This window comes from Oncorhynchus mykiss, chromosome 7 (assembly GCF_057628025.1).
Source record: "Oncorhynchus mykiss isolate SJ-2025 chromosome 7, ASM5762802v1, whole genome shotgun sequence".
Taxonomy (NCBI): domain Eukaryota; kingdom Metazoa; phylum Chordata; class Actinopteri; order Salmoniformes; family Salmonidae; genus Oncorhynchus; species Oncorhynchus mykiss.
In genome coordinates, this window is record NC_143028.1 from 44,324,306 (window position 1) to 44,343,522 (window position 19,217).

The 19,217-nt window shown below is 43.8% G+C and overlaps 1 protein-coding gene across 3 annotated transcripts in view; it reads right to left on the minus strand.

Annotated features, from left to right (window-relative positions):
* Window positions 1-16,467, minus strand: part of LOC110527961 (chemokine-like protein TAFA-1) — a 280,252-nt gene extending 263,785 nt beyond the window's left edge. For all 3 annotated transcript variants that reach the window (XM_021609612.3, XM_090241105.1, XM_090241107.1), the window contains exons 1-2: window positions 15,809-16,467; window positions 6,037-6,170 (exon numbers count right to left, since the gene is read on the minus strand). In XM_021609612.3, coding sequence (XP_021465287.1) covers window positions 6,037-6,160 — 124 coding nt within the window. In that variant the 5' untranslated portion in view covers window positions 6,161-6,170; window positions 15,809-16,467. The remainder of the gene's footprint in view (window positions 1-6,036; window positions 6,171-15,808) is intronic.
* Between the last annotated feature and the right edge of the window lie 2,750 nt (window positions 16,468-19,217).

Consider the following 19,217-nt stretch of genomic DNA (forward strand, 5'->3'; position numbering starts at 1 on the left):
AAATGACAGCTGAAGACATCTCCATCAGAACTAATAATGGTGTATGATACTGTAAATCGTAATATTGTAGCCTACATTGGAATGGGAATCAGCTAGTGCCCTCAGAGATCTAAGGGCGCCTTAAACAGTTCTGCCACTATCATTAACCGACTGCCTCGCCATTGTATTCAATATCCTCCCTGTGGGCATTGATAGGAGACACAATGACAATGCACTTCTATTTGGAAGGGAAACAATTAAATATTCAGTGGCATTTGAACATAAAACTGACTGTAAAGAAATGTTTGATTCCAATCTGACTCCTGCAAACAAAAACTATCCATATACCTTTGGATGTTACAGTTTGACCCTTATTTTGGGCTGCAGAGTGTCCAGTAAAATCCACAGCAGCAGCCTGCTTTCTTTAGGAATGTTCCTGGCACTACTGTGCTGGTTGGCAGGTGAGGAGAGAGCTGAGCTGGGCTTGTATGTCATGTCACATTCCCCTCATCTGTCAATGTAGTGGATTATTTCTTGAGAGACTAGAATTGGCTGCCCAGAATCAGGGCGCCATCAATCTTCCTGGCGCGGGGGGACGCAGGGGAGGCCACAGAGCAGAGGCTCATGGGAAGGCAGCGGCGCCACTTCCTGAGTAGGTGATGGAGCAGTCAGGCAACTCGTTACTCAATCCCAGCGTCAACTTTGACCAGCATATTTGTCACTGAAACATTCAAATAAAGAAAGAAATGGAGGTTGAAAACCCCTATCTCTCTCATATATTTTCGGTATGCATGTACTGCACAGTGGCATTCTGTCAGCTGGCTGTTGCAGGAGGGGATAAGCCGTTTTTTCAAACATTGTTAGATGCTTGAACAGGCTCCAGGATTACATTTGTACCTTGCTCAACATGACCTTCACTTCCCCTGTGCAGAGATATGTCCACACCCTCATCTGAACACAGAGAGCTCCTGCACCATTCACTCACTCAGCCAGAGAGCTCAGGTAGCCAGTGTGAAAATCAGCCTTCATATCGAGGTCCACACTACCTTCATTCAAGGCTTCTTTTTGGCACAGAACACATGCCTGTCAGTCAAACAATTTGTTAGAAAACAATGCATATAGACTAGGCGATATTGCAATATTCTGAATATGTGACGTGTGTACAAGGCCAGAAGTTGTGTAAACAGAAATACTGCGTCAAAGGCAAGTTTGACTGAGTCCAGCCCACAAGGCAGAAGCACAACCACTCACACGCAGAGCTATTTGTTTTGTGTATTGACTGCCAAAAGTTGTAGCCATCTTAAAAGGCTTTGAGCCGTAACCATGTAAAGTTCCTTTAAAAAAAAGATGTTTACAATGTTCTCTGCATCAAAACCATGTATGTAACCAGATGAAAGCATCTTACAGAGTTATGCATTATGTCAGGTAAATATGATGCATCCCGGTTGAATTCTGTTTAACGTTTCTCCTATTCAATTATGACTATCCATTAAATTGTATTTGGTTCCAGAAACCACCAAGCATAAAACCAAAGTGTTCATCAATCTGAGATCTCACTCTCGTCTGTCTCCACACACTGTATACAGTATATTTATATCACATAGTCTGGTCGCTGAAACCAGAGAGCATCCTAAGATTATAAAATCAATTCTAATACAAATATTCATCATAGCATTTCAATTCCGAGAAAGCAGTTCTCGTTAGATCGGTTAACGCCAGTATGCACATGAGTAAGATTGATGAGCACTTAAAAGGCCTTGAAAGTACAGTAAAACAACAACAACAAAAAGTGTCCATCACCCGGCCAACATAAAGGCAACATAAATTTGGAGTGGTTTTTGATTATGATAGTGAATGTCAACACATCCAATAGTGATTATACTGCATGTATTATAACGTGTCATTGCCAATTATTGTAATGCTTTATTACTGTTAGTTGTAGATAGCCTGAGCTTAACTTAGCCTTTCTATCATTCTAGAATTTGAAAATAAGCCAGTGACAGTACTCACTGAGTACATGCTGCTGATTGACCATCCCAATCTTCTCCATAGCACACTGAACAATAAATGCATCCGTTGCTCTTCTGTGCCAAGAATCATCCACTTTCACAGTACAGAACACTCCTGCTCTCAGACAAAACACTCTTACCCTCAGACTGAACACTCCTACTCTCAGACTGAACAGTCCTGCTCTCAGACAAAACACTCTTACCCTCAGACTGAACACTCCTACTCTCAGACTGAACAGTCCTGCTCTCAGACAAAACACTCTTACCCTCAGACTGAACACTCCTACTCTCAGACTGAACAGTCCTGCTCTCAGACAAAACACTCTTACTCTCAGACTGAACAGTCCTGCTCTCAGACAAAACACTCTTACCCTCAGACTGAACACTCCTACTCTCAGACTGAACAGTCCTGCTCTCAGACAAAACACTCTTACTCTCAGACTGAACAGTCCTGCTCTCAGAATGGAAATTACTTGTAGTTTCCCACAAGGATAGAATAAGTTTGTGTGTGTGTGTGTGTGTGTGTGTGTGTGTGTGTGTGTGTGTGTGTGTGTGTGTGTGTGTGTGTGTGTGTGTGTGTGTGTGTGTGTGTGTGTGTGTGTGTGTGTGTGTGTGTGTGAGCTGATCTTGCTGACCATAACTTTCACAAAACTAGAACCGGAGGATATTTTTCTCACCCTTAACTTAGCTGACCTCTCTAGGTGCAGGCGGTTCTCGTGTTAAAAAGCTAATTCGTTATCAACATACTTGCCTTGACATCACATCGGAGAAATAAATGCCTTTTTTGGGCCTTGTGCTTCAATTACTGGTGTTTCACTCCATGGTGCAGCATGGCTCGGAGAATGAGACAAGCACAGATAGATAGCATCAATGTTTAACAGGTGTTGGGATTTGGTTTCCTGGTGAAAGGGGTTTGGAATACTGTTGTTGTCAGCAGCTGGTTTCCTGGTGAAAGGGGTTTGGAATACTGTTGTTGTCAGCAGCTGCGGGGAGCGAGTCATTGTTAAAAGCTTAAAGCAGCCTGTTTCTGCCAAAGACACATGGCTGGGGAGAGAATGAACACCACAACTCTACTCCCACTGGTGTAAAGTACGTCAGTAAAATACTTTAAAGTACTACTTAAGTAGTTTTTGGGGTGTATCTGTACTTTAATATTTATATTTGTGATAACTTTTACTTCACTACATTCCTGAAGAAAATAATTACTTTTCACTGCAAACATTTTCCCTGACACCCAAAAGTACTTGTTACATTTCTAATGCTAAGCAATACAGGAAAATGGTCAAGTTCACACACTTATCAAGAAAACATCCCTGGTCATCCTTACTGTCTGTGATCTGGCGGACTCACTAAACACAAATGCTTTGTTTGCAGATTATGTGTTGGAGTGTTTTTAAATGGTGCCATCTGATTTGCTTAATGTAAGGAATTTGAAATGAGTTATACTTTTACTGTTACTTTTGATACTTAAGTATATTATAGCAATTATATTCCCTTTTGATCCTTAAGTATATTTTAAAACAAATACCTTTTAGAGTTTTACTCAAGTAGTATTTTACTGGGTGACTCACTTTTACTTGAGTTATTTCGTATTAAGGAATCTTTACTTTTACTCGATAATGACAATTGGGTACTTTTTCCACCACTGTCTACTGCCACATAAACGGGGAAAATCAGACCCACCTCACTGGCACCCTCCCCTTTTGCCCCCACAGTCGACAAGGAACTGGATTTAATTGTTGAATGTTTCCAGAGAGGGAGAGAGAAACATAATTGTAATTTCCATGTGAGCCACTGTGATCAAAGCAGCCTGCACTCATAGCATACTGATGGGGAGTTTAGCCTAGAGCTTGTCCTACGTATCAACCAAACAGCTCGTCTGATAGATTCAGGATGCTGCAGTCACTCTTTCCCCACACTGAGAATCCTCTCCCGTTAAAAAGTGCTCTTTGTCTATCTGGGGCTGAGGAGGAGTTTCAACCTCTGATCAAAACAGCAGCTGCAGCTGAGCTTAAACATTTACAATCAACTCCAAGCAAAAAATATTTACTCCAAAGAATGTATCAGAATGTCAATAAAAACAACTTTGAAGATAAAGTATTTATACAGTTACCAGTCAAAAGATTAGACACACCTACTCATTCAAGGGGTTTTCTTTATTTTTACTATTTTCTACATTGTTGAATAATAGTGAAGACATCAAAACTATGAAATAACACATATGGAATAATGTAGTAACCAAAAAAGTGTTAATCAAATCAAAATATATTTAATATTTGAGATTCTTCCAATTAGCCACCCTTTGCCTTGATGACAGCTTTGCACACTCTTGGCATTCCTTCAACCAGCTTCAAGCTTCCAGCTTCACCTGCAATGCGTTTCAATTAACAGGTGTGCCTTCTTAAAAGTTAATTTGTGGAATTTCTTTCTTTCTTAATGCGTTTGATCCAATCAGTTGTGTTGTGACAAGGTAGGAGGGTAATAAGATAGCCCTATTTGGTAAAAGACCAAGTGCATATTATGGCAAGAACAGCTCAAGACCCAGAGTTACCTCTGCTGCAGAGGATAAGTTCATTAGAGTACACTGCACCTCAGATTGCAGCCCAAATAAATGCTTCACAGAGTTCAAGTAACAGACACATCTGTACATCAACTCTTCAGATTAGACTGCGTGAATCAGGCCTTCATGGTTAAATTGCTGCAAAGAAACCACTACTAAAGGACACTGATAAAAATAAGAGACTTGATTGGGCCAAGAAACACGAGCAATGGACATTAGACCGGTGGAAATCTGTCCTTTGGTCTGATGAGTCAAAATTTTAGATTTTTGGTTCCGCATGTGTGGTTCCCACCATGAAGCATGGAGGAGGTGTGATGGTGTGGGGGTGCTTTGCTGGTGACACTGTTGGTGATTTATTTAGAATTCAAGGCACACTTAAACAGCATGGCTACCACAGCATTCTGCAAAGATACACCATCCCAACTGGTTTGCGCTTAGTGGGACTATAATTTGTTTTTCAACAGGACAATGACCCAAAACACACCTACTGGCTGAAGGAGACTGATAGTGCTGCATCAGATGACATGGCCTCCACAATCTCCCGACCTCAACCAAATTGAGATGGTTTGGGATGAAGTGGACCACAGAGTGAGGGAAAAGCAGCCAACAAGTGCTCAGCAAATGTGGGAACTCTGTGCAAAAGCTGTCATCATGGCAAAGGGTGGCTACTTGGATGAATCTCAAATATAAAATATATTTTGATTTGTTTAACACTTTTTTTGGTTACTACATGATTCTATATGTGTTATTTCATAGTTGTGACGTCTTCACTATTAGTCTACAATGTAGAAAATAGTAAAAATAAAGAAAAAGCCTTGAATGAGTAGGTGTGTCCAAACTTTTGACTGGTGCTGTATGTAGAGCTGGAGCCATAAGCAATGAACCCTTAGAAACAAACAATCCATTATACCATACTAGCATCTATAGAAACAAACAATCCATTATACCATGCTAGCATCTATAGAAACAAACAATCCATTATACCATACTAGCATCTATAGAAACAAACAATCCATTATACCATGCTAGCATCTATAGAAACAAACAATCCATTATACCATACTAGCATCTATAGAAACAAACAAACCATTATACCATGCTAGCATCTATAGAAACAAACAATCCATTATACCATGCTAGCATCTATAGAAACAAACAAACCATTATACCATGCTAGCATCTATAGAAACAAACAATCCATTATACCATGCTAGCATCTATAGAAACAAACAAGCACAACAACGAATGCAACCACAGGGCACTATTCTTCTTCTCACAGTAGCTACCATAGTGGTTTCAAACCACCATCAAAAACCATCGCTATTACAAAAAGACAGAAGACTGTTTTCTCACTGTATCCACCAGGGACACGGTGAATGGTAACATAGCATTATTATACCCTGACACTTCTCAGAGAGCTCCCTTGAGAGACTGGCTGGGTACTGGGTAGCATGTGATGTGGCAGATAGAACAGAGACAGGGGCTCACCCAGGATCTGTATGGCATTGCGTCCAGGCCGCGGAACGTGGTGCTGCTGGATAGTCTCGTACAGTGTGGCCTGGCACAGCAGCAGGAAGCCTAGGCTAATCCACAGGCCCAGGAACCAGGACATGGCAGAGCGGCTGCAGAAAGAGTGCAAAGAGAAGGTTAAAGCAACATGGCAGGGCAGGGTGGCAGAGTGGCTACAGGAGGAGGGCAGAGAGAGGGTTAAAGAGACAGGGCAGGGTGGCAGAGTGGCTACAGGAGGAGGGCAGAGAGAGGGTTAAAGAGACATGTCAGGGCAGGGGCAGCTACAGGAGGAACTGAGAGCGGGTTAAAGAGACATGGCAGGGGCAGCTACAGGAGTAACTGAGAGGGGGTTAAAGAGACATGGCAGGGGCAGCTACAGGAGGAAATCAGAGAGAGGGTTTAAGAGACATGGCAGAGGGTGTCTAATGGAGGAGATAGAAAAGACTGAGCGGGTGATGGAGGATGACCCACAAAATACATGGAAGGAATATTGAAAAGAAACACAAACCAAATGAGAGAGGTTAGGAGAGGTGAAGTCAGGGACAGTGGCTCTTAGAAGAAAAAACAGGTATAAACATTGATCGGCATGGCCAACATGGGGAGGGCTATCCCAGGACAATCAAAACAACTCTATCTGAAGAGAAAGGGACAAGGTCAAACTTGTCAAAAATCACCATACTACATGAGAACAGAACATTATTGTGACATGACTCAGAGACAAAAAAATATCCCAGACTTGTGTATGGGGTAGCTACAGAGAAAACAAGAGCATTAAATCCCTAGTGTTGCATGTGTAGCAAAGATATTACCCGCAACACAGTCACCTCTCCAACGATGGACATATTTTATGAGTTCCAAACAACACTGTGCAATTGGAAAATAGACACTACTTAAACCAAAGATCACAAATCAACCAATTTTGATCATCATCTTCACACCATGTACACACTGTCGCCTACCAACTCAAAATATAAAGGCCCAAAATGGATGCTTCCATTCCACACATAAAGGTATGATGAGACGCCTTGGCCATTCATTTAACGACCGCCTAACGGATGCTGAAGGCCGACATATGGACCCACGCCTCGCTCGCCCTTCCTCACAGTGAATAATACCTCCACCTCTCCAGGTGTTACTACCTCCTCTCCTCATAATTCCATTGTGAAACATGCTCGGTCCTGAATTCACTACAGCCTTCCAAAACTGCATCCCGGTCATTCAGTAGATTTTCCACATCCTCATTTGTAAAAGTGACCTGGTCCCATACTGTTAAACAATCTCAGAGTGTTTGTAAATTATATAGTAAATTGGAAGGGTCGAATTATGTCTTTCATGGAGTTATCAGAGTTATGGGAAGGTCCGCTCAATCCAAGATTACAGCCAATTAATTACAGCATTGCCCCCAAAAAAGTATACCAGTTTCATTTGAACACCAGAATGATGAAAGCTGTGCTATACAGATTGCAAAATAGCTTGGAAGAGATTTTTTTATGTAGCGATTTTATGGCACAGGGGGAATGAGTGATATAAAATGACGCAAGGTTTAAGACTTTGTGCTTTTAAGCTAAAACTATTGTTCTTGCCACCATCAAAATGTTGAATATTTAGAGTATACAATCATCGCAGCTCTGCAGATTTTGTTGTTAGGATACAGAAAGAATATACGCTTTCTTCTGGTATAGCCCACAGGTAACCAGTTTCCGGTCTCAGGTTCAGGAATGGCTGAAAAAGCACAACATTAATCAAAAAATTGTTGGGAGATCTGGAGAAACCTGGTCGGTCAGGTGATAATATACTAAGACTCTTAGTAAAAGTCTTTATCTTCAACTCTCAATCTGTGGATTATATTTGATAAAATAGATTCAAATTGTATATTAAACACAGCATAGTTGAAAGATACCGTGGTTCTTCCTTTAAAAGTTGTGGCATCCTGCAGCACTGCTTGCTGGGTGCCACAGAATTCTATGGGATGTTATTTGTGTGTTAGCCATTGTTGCCAGAATGACGCAATTTACCACAATCTGCCAAAATCTACCACAACAGCAATCCATGCTTTGGTTTAGTTTATTTGGCACTGTTTCCAAATGCTAATGTTTCAGCATTTGTGGTACAAATCCTATTCAAGTCATGGTACTGATATTAGCATTTTTTGCACAGTATGTTCAAATCATCTATGTGTGACTTTGTTGAGCTTCACAATAGCAGTTCTCTGCTGCTAATGACTGGAACGATTTGCAAAAATCACTGAAGCTGGAGACCCATATCTCCCTCACTAACTTTAAGCTCCAGCTGTCAGAGCAGCTCACAGATCACTGCACCTGTACATAGCCCATCTGTGAATAGCCCATCCAACTACCTCATCCCCATACTGTTATTTGTTTTTTTGCTCCTTTGCACCCCAGTATCTCTACTTGCACATTCATCTTCTGCACATCTATCACTCCAGTGTTTAATTGCTAAATTGTATTTATTGCCTTACCTAATTTGCACACAATGTATATAGACTTTTTTTCTCTATTGTGTTATTGACTGTATGTTTGTTTATTCCATGTGTAACTCTGTGTTGTTGTTTGTGTCGCACTGCTTTGGTTTATCTCTGCCAGGTCGCAATTGTAAATGAGAACTTGTTCTCAACTAGCCTGCACCTTTTATATTCAAGTCGACTGCTGAACACTGATCAATTGCAGTAAAATAAAATACCTGACATCAACTGAAAGACTGATGTCCAGCGCCTTCTTCTCGCTATCTCCCTTGTTCGTGAAACACGTTTGGACCGTAGTATGGCACAGATTGCCATTGTGTTGTCCTCTTGGTTGTTTTTTTTTGTTATAGTATTGATAAATGGCAAATAATCTGCAGACCTATAGAGACCTCCCAGTAAGCAAAACTAAGTTGAAAAGACATTGCAATTGGCTCAATTTAGGTTCTGAAATATAGGTGAAAAAATGTTTTTATCTGACATTTTAAATACACACTGTATTTTTCAGATGTTGAAAATACATATTTTCCGGACATTGAAATCAGGTTAATTTTCGAATCTGAATGAAAGAACCTAAACCCATGGAGCTGTGAGGGGTGGTGCGCAGGGAGACCGGAGGGGGTTTCCGCTCGTGCACCATCTGTGGCCACAGAGGTCACACTGCTGGTCGGTGCCGGGTTGGTTCCTCTGGGAATCGAGGCAGCAGGCAGGGCGCTCTGGCGTCATTCTCACCCAGAGTCCTCTGTTGCACATATGTTTGGGTCTGTCACTTTTCCTGAGTTTTCCCCGCATTCCCAGCATAAAGCGCTCGTAGATTCAGGCGCAGCTGGGAATTTCATTGATAGAGCGTTAGCTCATAGTTTAGGGACCCCCATTGTTCCCATGGATGTGCCCTTCCCCGTTCACGCCTTAGATGGTCGACCATTAGGGTCAGGGTTAATTAGGGAGGTCACCCCTCCTTTGGGCATGTTGACGCAGGGGGTCACACGGAGAAAATGTGTTTTTTCCATATTGACTCTACTGCGTTTCCCGTGGTGCTGCAAGAGCACCGAGCATGTGTCCCTGGTGCGCAAAGTGCTTGGTCGCCTGTTGGAGCATGACCTGTACGTCAAGGCTGAGAAATGCCTGTTCTTCCAACAGTCCGTCTCCTTCCTAGGGTATCGCATTTCCACGTCAGGGGTGACCGCATTGAAGCCGTGCGTAATTGGCCGACTCCCAACACGGTAAAGGAGGTGCAGCGATTCTTAGGGTTTGCCAACTACTACCGGAGGCTTATCCGGGGTTTTGGTCAGGTAGCGGCTCCCATCACTTCACTGCTGAAGGGGGGCCCGGTGCGTTTGCAGTGGACAGCTGAGGCGGACAGGGCTTTCAGTCACCTGGGAGCTTTGTTTACCTCGGCTCCTGTGTTGGCTCATCCGTATCCCTCTTTGGCGTTCATAGTGGAGGTGGATGCGTCCGAGGCTGGGATCGGAGCTGTGCTCTCTCAGCGCTCGGGTACGCCACCAAAGCTCTGCCCTTGTGCCTTCTTCTCGAAGAGGCTCAGCCCGGCGGAGCGAAACTATGACACGGGGGACCGGGAGTTGTTGGCTGTCGTCAAGGCCCTGAAGGCATAGAGACATTGACTTGAGGGGGCTAGGCACCCTTTTCTCATCTGGACTGACCACCACAATCTGGAGTACATCCGGGCGGCGAGGGGACTGAACCCTCACCAGGCAAGGTGGGCCATGTTTTTCACCTGTTTTGTGTTTACTCTTTCTTACAGACCAGGCTCCCAGAACGCTAAGGCAGATGTATTGTCCCGGCTGTATGACACAGAGGGGCAGCCCATGGATCCCACTCCCATACTCCCCGCCTCTTGGTTGGTGGCGCCGGTAGTGTGGGAGCTGGTCGTGGACATTGAGTGGGCGTCACGTGAAGAGTCCACTCCCCCTCAGTGTCCAGCTGGGCGTCTGTACGTTCCGTCTGCTTCCGCGACCGGCTGATCTATTGGAACCACACGTCACCCTCCTCTGGTCATCCTGGGATCGGTCGGACGGTGCGCTGTCTTAGTGGGAAGTACTGGTGGCCCACTTTAGCTAAGGGTGTGAGGGTTTATGTTTCCTCCTGCTCGGTGAGCGCCCAGTGCAAGGCTCCTAGACACCTACCCAGAGGTAAGTTACAACCCTTACCAGTTCCACAACGGCCGTGGTCGCACCTGTCAGTGGATTTCCTAACCGATCTTCCACCTTAATAGGGTAACACCACGATCCTGGTTGTTGTGGATCGTTTTTCTAAGTCCTGTCGTCTCCTCCCTTTGCCCGGTCTCCCTACGACCCTACAAAGTGCGGAGGCCCTGTTTACACACGTCTTCCGGCACTACGGGGTGCCAGAGGATATAGTGTCTGATTGGGGTCCCCAGTTCACGTCAAGGGTCTGGATTACCTCAGGATTTCACCCCGAGAGTAACGGGCAGGTGGAGAGAGTTAACCAGGATGTGGGTAGGTTTCTGAGGTCTTATTGCCAGGACCGGCCAGGGGAGCGGGTGGCGTTCGTGCCCTGGGCAGAGATGGCCCAGAACACGCTCCACCACTCCTCCACTAACCTTTCTCCTTTCCAGTGTGTATTGGGGTATCAGCCGGTTCTGACTCCTTGGCATCAGAGTCAGACCGAGGCTCCTGTGGTGAACGACTGGTTCAGAAAGTTGGCGCAGACCGTCACTGCAGTGAGGCCCCGGGGTGTTCGCACCGGGGGACAGGGTCTGGCTCTCGACCCGAAACCTGTCCCTCCGCCTGCCCTGTCGGAAGCTGGGTCCGCGGTTTGTGGGGCCATTTAAAGTCCTGAGGAGAGTGAATGAGGTATGTTACAGCTTCCCCCCAATTACCGGATTAACTCCTCGTTCCATGTGTCTCTCCTCAGGCCGGTGGTGGCTGGTCCGCTCCAGCAGTCTGGATATATTTCTAATAAATGTCCGGATTAGTGTCCCACTGCTTGAAAGCGGCAGCTCTAGCCTTTAGCTACGTGCGGATTTTGCCTGTAGTCCATGGGTTCTGGTTGGGAGATGTACGTATGGTCACTGTGGGGACGACGTCATCGATGCACTTATTCATGAAGCCAGTGACTGATGTGGTGAACATATTCCAGTCTGTGCTAGCAAAACAGTCCTGTAGCTTAGCATCTGCGTCATCTGACCATTTCCATTGTCGTCCCAACGGTGAACACATTTGATTTTGTTTTGATTGTTCAGGTTCAGCATGAGCAATAGTTCTGGTAGTTTTGCTTTAAACAATCAGTGTATGTGGTCATTTTTAGATATACAGGGTAAAGTTGATAATTCCATAACTAGGACAGCAATCACTTTTGTGAGCCGCACTGCATGGTCAATGCGGGAGGAAAAGAGAATCTCACTCCAGTAAAAATGTGTAAATGGTCAAAACCATTTGACTTGTTCTATCAATTCATTTGCTATGTCATAGCAAATTTCTTAATTAAGATAAATATTGATACATTACCAGCTCAATTACTTTTACTCTGCAAAAACGACAAGTTAATTAGCGGGTGATGGTGATTTCAGATCAAAAGTGGACAAAAAGTAGCCTATACATTGCTCCCCCTAATCTGATAGTGGGGTTGTAGATGCCCAGTCAACGTTATGGCTCATCTCAGGTGCTTACAAACACCATAGACATTTAAATAATTTACACACACAGACACACACACACACACACACACACACACACACACACACACACACACGCGCGCGCGCAAGCACACACACACATGTGTTTATGCAACAAATGTTAGTGTGTCGGATCATATCACATCGAACCAAATCGCATTGATTCATTCCTCGAATCAAACCGAATTGCACTGAATCGTTTCAAACAAAAGCATATCATTCCTGTATTGAATCGGAGCCCGTGTACAGTATCTAGATACGAATCTAATCGTCTTCAAGGGGAAAGATGCACATCCATACTAGAGCACAGTAGAGCACAGTAGAGTACAGTACGGTTTCTTTACTTTACTGTAATCTACTGTGCTCTACTGTATTGTACTGTACTCTACAGTACTGTACTCTGTTTCTTTACTATATGTTACTGTAATGTAGTGTACTCTGCTATGCTCTACAGCACTGTGCTGTTCAAACTTGTGAAACATAGATGTCTATGATTGGATCAGATTTGGTCAGGTCCAGACCGAACCAATCTGAATCAGTTATAGACGTATATGTTTGGGCCAATTCAAAGCTGGTATGGACAGGACCAAATCTGAAACAATGACAGACTTCCATGTTTTGGCCAAATACAGGCCGGTCCGGACAGTATGTCTGTGGATGTTGAAATCAAGGCCGGACAGGATGAAATCTGAACCAAACATATACAGTACCAGTCAACAGTTTGGACACACCTATTCAGACACACCAATACACCTACTCATCACTCTTTATTTTTACTATTTTCTACATTGTGGAATTGTATTGAAGACATCAAAACTATGAAATAACACATATGGAATCATGTAGTAACCAAGAAAGTGTTAAACAAATCAAATATATATTTGTATTTGATATTCTTCAAAGTAGCTTCAAAGTGCCACCCTTTGCCTCGATGACAGCTTTGAACACTATTGACATTCTCTCAACCAGCTACAAAAAAAACACTACTAAAGGACACCAAAAATAAGAAGAGATGTGCTTGGGCCAAGATTCATGAACAATGTACATTAGACCGGTGAAAATATGTCCTTTTGTCTGATGAGTCCAAAAAATGAGATTTTTGTTTCCAACCGCCTTGTCTTTGTGAGACACAGAGTAGGTGAACGGATGATCTCTGCATGTGTAGTTCCCACCGTGAAGCACGGAGGGAGAGGTGTGATGGTGTGGGGGTGATTTTCTTGTGACACTGTCAGTGATTTATTTATAATTCTAGGCACACTTAACCAGCATGGCTACCACAGCATTCTGCAGCGATATGCCATCCCATCTGGTTTGCACTGAGTGGGACTATCATTTGTTTTTCAACAGGACAATGACTTAACACACATCCAGACTGTGTAAGGGCAATTTGACCAAGAAGGAGAGTGGAGTGCGGCATTAGATGACTTGGCCTACACAATCACCCGACCTCAACCCAACTGAGATGGTTTGGGATGAGTTGGATCGCACAGTGAAGGAAAAGCAGCCAAGAACTGCTCAGCATATGTTGGAACTCCTTGAAGACTGTTGGAAAAGCATTCCAGGTGAAGCTGGTTGAGAGAATACCAAGAGTGTGCAAAACTGTCATCAAGGCAAATGGGTGGCTACTTTGAAGAATATCAAATATCTTTTAATTTTTGTAACACTTTTTTGGTTACTCATTATTCTATATGTGTTATTTCATAGTTTTAATGTCTTCACTATTATTCTACAATGTAGAAAATATTAAAAAATGAAGGAAAAACCCTTGAATGAGTAGGTGTTTGCAAACTTTTTAATGGTACTTTAGGTCTATGATTAGTTCAGATTGGTTGTGAAGTCAAGGCCGGTCCAGACCGCATCAAAAGACCCCCACAAAACATCCGGTCCCCACAAAACAGACCTCCAAAAGACCTCGCAGTCGGTCCGTGCTTAGTCAGCTATAATGCCTGTTTTACACCATTTCTGAGTTATTACTGAATAAGAGTTTCACATTTATAAATTGTGAAAACAATTGCTTCAAAGACTATTTGAAGTGGGGAATCATTTACACATGTAGCCTATTTAGGCAATTCTGTTGCTATCACATACTCTGGCTGTGTAGCTGCCTATCTAGATTATTTTCTCTCCAAATTATAGGCTAGAAACTTGGTATGTGCATGTCGGTTTGAGAAAAAGTAGACCTTCCTCTACCCTGAAATGACATTGAGAAGAGCCTACTGAATATTCAACAAGCAGAAATTAATCATATAATTATTAACGGCATATTGTAATCCCCTCTCCTGCAATAAATCCGCTGTAATCCGCAGTTTTGTGGAAATGTGAACTGTTCCCCAGGGAATGCTTTTTACAGTGCTGTTTCTCTCTGGCAAACTGCCTTGTTCCTGAAAAAAAAAACGGAATCTTTAGCCTGAACAACGGCATGAAGAGAAGAAGCTGCTCTTTCGTCCTCCCCTCCTTTCGTTTCAGCTTTGAGCAACTCTTGGACTGTCAGCATGCATTCATGTCAAATAAGGAATGTTGTCTTGACCGACAGCGCGAGAGAATATGGATGGAGAGGAGACCCAGAAAGATATTTGGACAACACAGGCTTAGGCCTATGAATTTCAATGTAAACTTTCACGAGTTAATGGTAGCCACATGAAAAAATAAAAATCACAATGTCAGTGCTATGTAAAGCAATTCATTTACACATGACTTTTAGTTTGAATCCCTACCTCTTTGTTTTTTTTATGAAAAAAAAACAATGCGCACTTCATGCAGGATTGGCCATTTGCACCTGTTTAACGAGCCATTTGGTTGTCTCTTTGGGTCTAATTAGACCATTGATTTATATCGGCCTTGATGGTTGTGGAATAGATGTTACATTGCCTTTCTTACGAGCATCCAATGTCCGGCCAATTTAGACGAAACACGTAGTGCAATGGCCCCTGCTCGAACACACCTGTGCACAGTCTCTGCACAAGATAGGCTTCCTGCTGATGTGCAGCTTTCCCTACAACATGGTTGTAAAGGCGCAATTTTACATGGTAAGTAAATGCCTTTGACACGGTTCAGCTTAGGATAGCCTGTAGAAAAATGTCAATGGAATAGACTTGATATGGATTTCATGTGTCAATTTCACCTCTCAATTAAGACTAACAACTGTTTGTAATATAGCATTGCATTAAAATGAATAAAGAATAGTCTGGGCTAGAACATTTGCATGTTACAGCCTTGCCTATTGTGTTCCATAAGTAGCAGCATAAGACTGACATCTCTGCCCTACTTAGAACTGCATGGCACTTTCAGCATATCTGACAACAGGAAATGTCCAAAAACACGCCAGATCTGGAATGTGCATAGCCTACCCTCCTCATTAAACCATACAGCAGTTCAATCCAACACATGTATGCTGGTCATGTCACATGCTCTGCCTGTCTGTTGCTCACAGCCCATACCTGTCATCTTAATACAGTGGCTCCTGGAGCCCTTCCACTTCTTACAAACATGACAGCTAAACCTTATCTTAAAAGAGCTCCATAATCCGATTGTTTTAAATGAAAGTATATTTTCAAAAGGAACAGAATATAATCACAAAGCACTAACAGAGTCCCAAAGAATAGCCCCAAACCCTTTACCTGAGTGGTCTGTCTGGTCAGAAGAAAAAGAGCCCGGCTGTCGGTATCACCGTCTGTCCAACAGACTCACAACACTGTCTTAAATCCATCCATAGTCTGAGGCCAGGGTTTCCCAACAAAGATCCAGGTGTAAATGAGCACAGCGCTGCAGGATAAGAGGGTGAGGAGCTCTGTTGTTTCGGCTCCCTCCTCTCACTGTCCGTCTGAAATCCTGAGAGTGCAGTCACCAGAAACCTCCTCAGCTCACAGCCACGACACTCTGTCACAAACTAGCCAGGGTTTACAGGATGGAAAGCTGCTCAGGTCACCTTTATATCAGCGCAGACAGCAGCTCCTTTCTCTCCTTCTTTCTCCCTCTTCCTTTTCTCTCTCTTCTTACTACTGTGAGGATAAAAGCCCTCTCGTGACGACAGGGAGTTAATTTGCCTCCTCACTTCTCAGACACGGACGGAGATTGGCTCCAGCGGAACGATAGTTCTGTCTCCTCTTGGCTCCGTCCCCCCATTGAGAAGCTGCTCTGGTTGTGTGTGTGAGGCTCAACCCTCTTTCCAAAGCACTAAGTAGTGTCTATATGTGTATTACAATACAGCCCAGCCAGAGAGCGAAAGGGAGAGCGAGGGAATGTCCATAGAGAGAGAGAGAGAGACCAAGAGAGAGAGGGTGAGAAAGAGAGGGAGAACGGGAGAGAGAGTGAGAGAGCTGGATCACATGTCTTAAAGCAAGACTGCCCACTTCTGCATCGAGACTATCATCTAATGAAGCATGCCTATTAACCCCCCTCCATTCGAGACATGATGCTCTGTGCTTTACAGCTGGAATGCTTGTCACTGGGTGTGTGTCCCTTTGTGTGTGTGTGTGTGTGTGTGTGTGTGTGTGTGTGTGTGTGTGTGTGTGTGTGTTGAGAGGGATTGAGAGGGTGTGGAGGAGGGGTGAGGGGTTTTACTCATTGCCGTCCAGCGTTTAAACGGAGATTGAAATATGCTCAGAGCATGATGCTTTTAATAGAAGGGAGTTTGCCTCATCCAAGCTCTGTAATCACCACATTATCCAGCGCTGGCTGCTTTGCTGGCTTGCCCTTTTTTTGTGGTGGCATTGAGGCTTTGAGCACCCAGATCCTCTTGCCATTTCACACCTCCCAAACAAAGTTGCATCTGCCACAGCTGGCGTAATGAGAGAGCATTCACGCAATGTTCAGTCACAAACTGAATCTGCTGGCTCAGTGGCATAGATGTCCATTGGTTTTCGTGTTGTTGTTGCTAGTCCACAGTCAGGTAGAAGGAAACCAACCAACAGTGTTTATAGGAGGAAATTGAGTGTGTAAAATAGGGGATAGACCACCTAACTCCCTCTATGTAGGAGTTCACCTTTAGCTAGAATTACTGTGAACCGGCCAATCAGCCACAGCTGCCAAAGCTCTCTCCAAGACTGTAACGCCCAACACAGGAGATGAGAAGCAGGTACAGGGAGTGAACCATTTAATATAGACGGACATGTAACGGAACAAGAACAACATCAGGACATAAACACAACACGACAAACAATGCTGTTTGGAACAACACAGAAGAGCAGACATATATTTTCAGGGACAATCAACAAAGTGAGGGAGTCCAGGTCCAGAGTCCAATGACAGCATCTGCACGTAATGATGGTAAAAGGTGCGTATAATGATGGGTAGCCTGGGGGAGTGGGAGCAGTCGTGACAGTACCCCCCCCCCCCCCCCCCCCCCCTCTAGGGGCGCCACTCTGCGTCCCACCTGGGCGAGCCGGATGGGTCGGCCGAGGCATGGACGCTGGACAAACCGGCTAAGGCATAGAAGCCTGACAATCCGGCTGAGGCGCAACAGCCTGACGATCCAGCTTAGGTACCCCTGGTTCCATCTGCGGCGGAATCCAAGTCCAACGTACCAACAAAACAAAAAAACGTATGGACCGGCTGAGGCATAGGAGCCCGACGAGCTAGCTGAAGCATGATGTGGGATGGGAACCTGCCAAGTCAACCGGGGCAAGGAAACCTCTCGAGCCAGTTAGGACATGACAGCCCGACGATCCATCTTAGGCATCCTCAGTTCCATCGGCCCCCGGGTCCGACTTCACCAACAAAACAAAAACCCCCAAATACTCTCTGATTCTTCTTGTAATGGTAGTAGCATTCTGTAAGGCCCAACGCAGGAGATGAGAAGCAGGTACAGGGAGTGAACCATTTAATATAGACGGACATGCAACGGAACAAGAACAGCATCAGGACATGAACACAACACGACAAACAATGCTGTTTGGAACAACACAGAGGAGCAGACATATATTTTCAGGTAAAATCAACAAAGTGAGGGAGTCCAGGTGAGTCCAATGAGCGCAGCTGTGTGTAATGATGGTAACAGGTGTGTATAATGACGGGTAGCCTGGCGCCCTTGAGCGCCAGGGAGGGGAAGCGGGGCAGGCGTGACACAGACTGACATTTCACAGAAAATTAAACCAACTTATTAGTGATGTGCATCATTCCTTGCAACACAATTTGATACGTATCTAGATACACAGGCTCTATACACAACAAAAATTGGAGTAACTGGGGACATTAGGTTAGGGTTAGATTTATGGTTAGGGAAAATAGGATTTTGAATGAGACTGAATTGTGTCTCCACAAGGTTAGCTGTACAAGACTGTGTGTGTGTGTGTGTGTGTGTGTGTGTGTGTGTGTGTGTGTGTGTGTGTGTGTGTGTGTGTAAATGATGTATGTTTATGGTGTATGTACTATGTAGCACCTGATCTGAGCCATAAGGGACACTAGGAATCTACCACCCCAATGATAAGGGGGGACAGGCAATGTTTTGTGTCCTCCCACTTTGGTTCTGAAATCCCCATCACCAACTAATTAACTTGTCATTTTTGCAGATGAAGGGTTTGAGCTAGGGTTTGAGCTAGTAATGTATCAATATTTATTGTTTACAAATTAGCTATGACATAGCCAATAAATATACAGCACAATTTAGCACAACTTTGGATTTCACCCACATTTCAAAGTCTAATGGTTTTGACCGTTTGGAAGTTGTTAGCTAACTTCTTTTCTCTTCCTCTTTGTCAATGCAGTGTGCCTCGCAATATGATTGCTGCTCCTTATGAAATAGTAAACTTTAGCCCGTATATCTAAAATGACCAAATACACTGATTGTTTAAAGCAAAACTACCAAATATATTTCTAATGGTGAACCTGAACAATAAAAGTATATTCTATGCCCCGTTCAGCAGCTGGCCTACAGTGCAATCAGAAAGTTTTCTGAATACTTTTCGAAGGCACTGTATATAACCAGCAGGGTTAACTGTTTTTCCATGTATGAATCTGTTATTCAATGCGTTTCTATTTGCTAATAGCAGTAATGACAAATTCAATGTTTCATCAAAACATTTTTTTAAA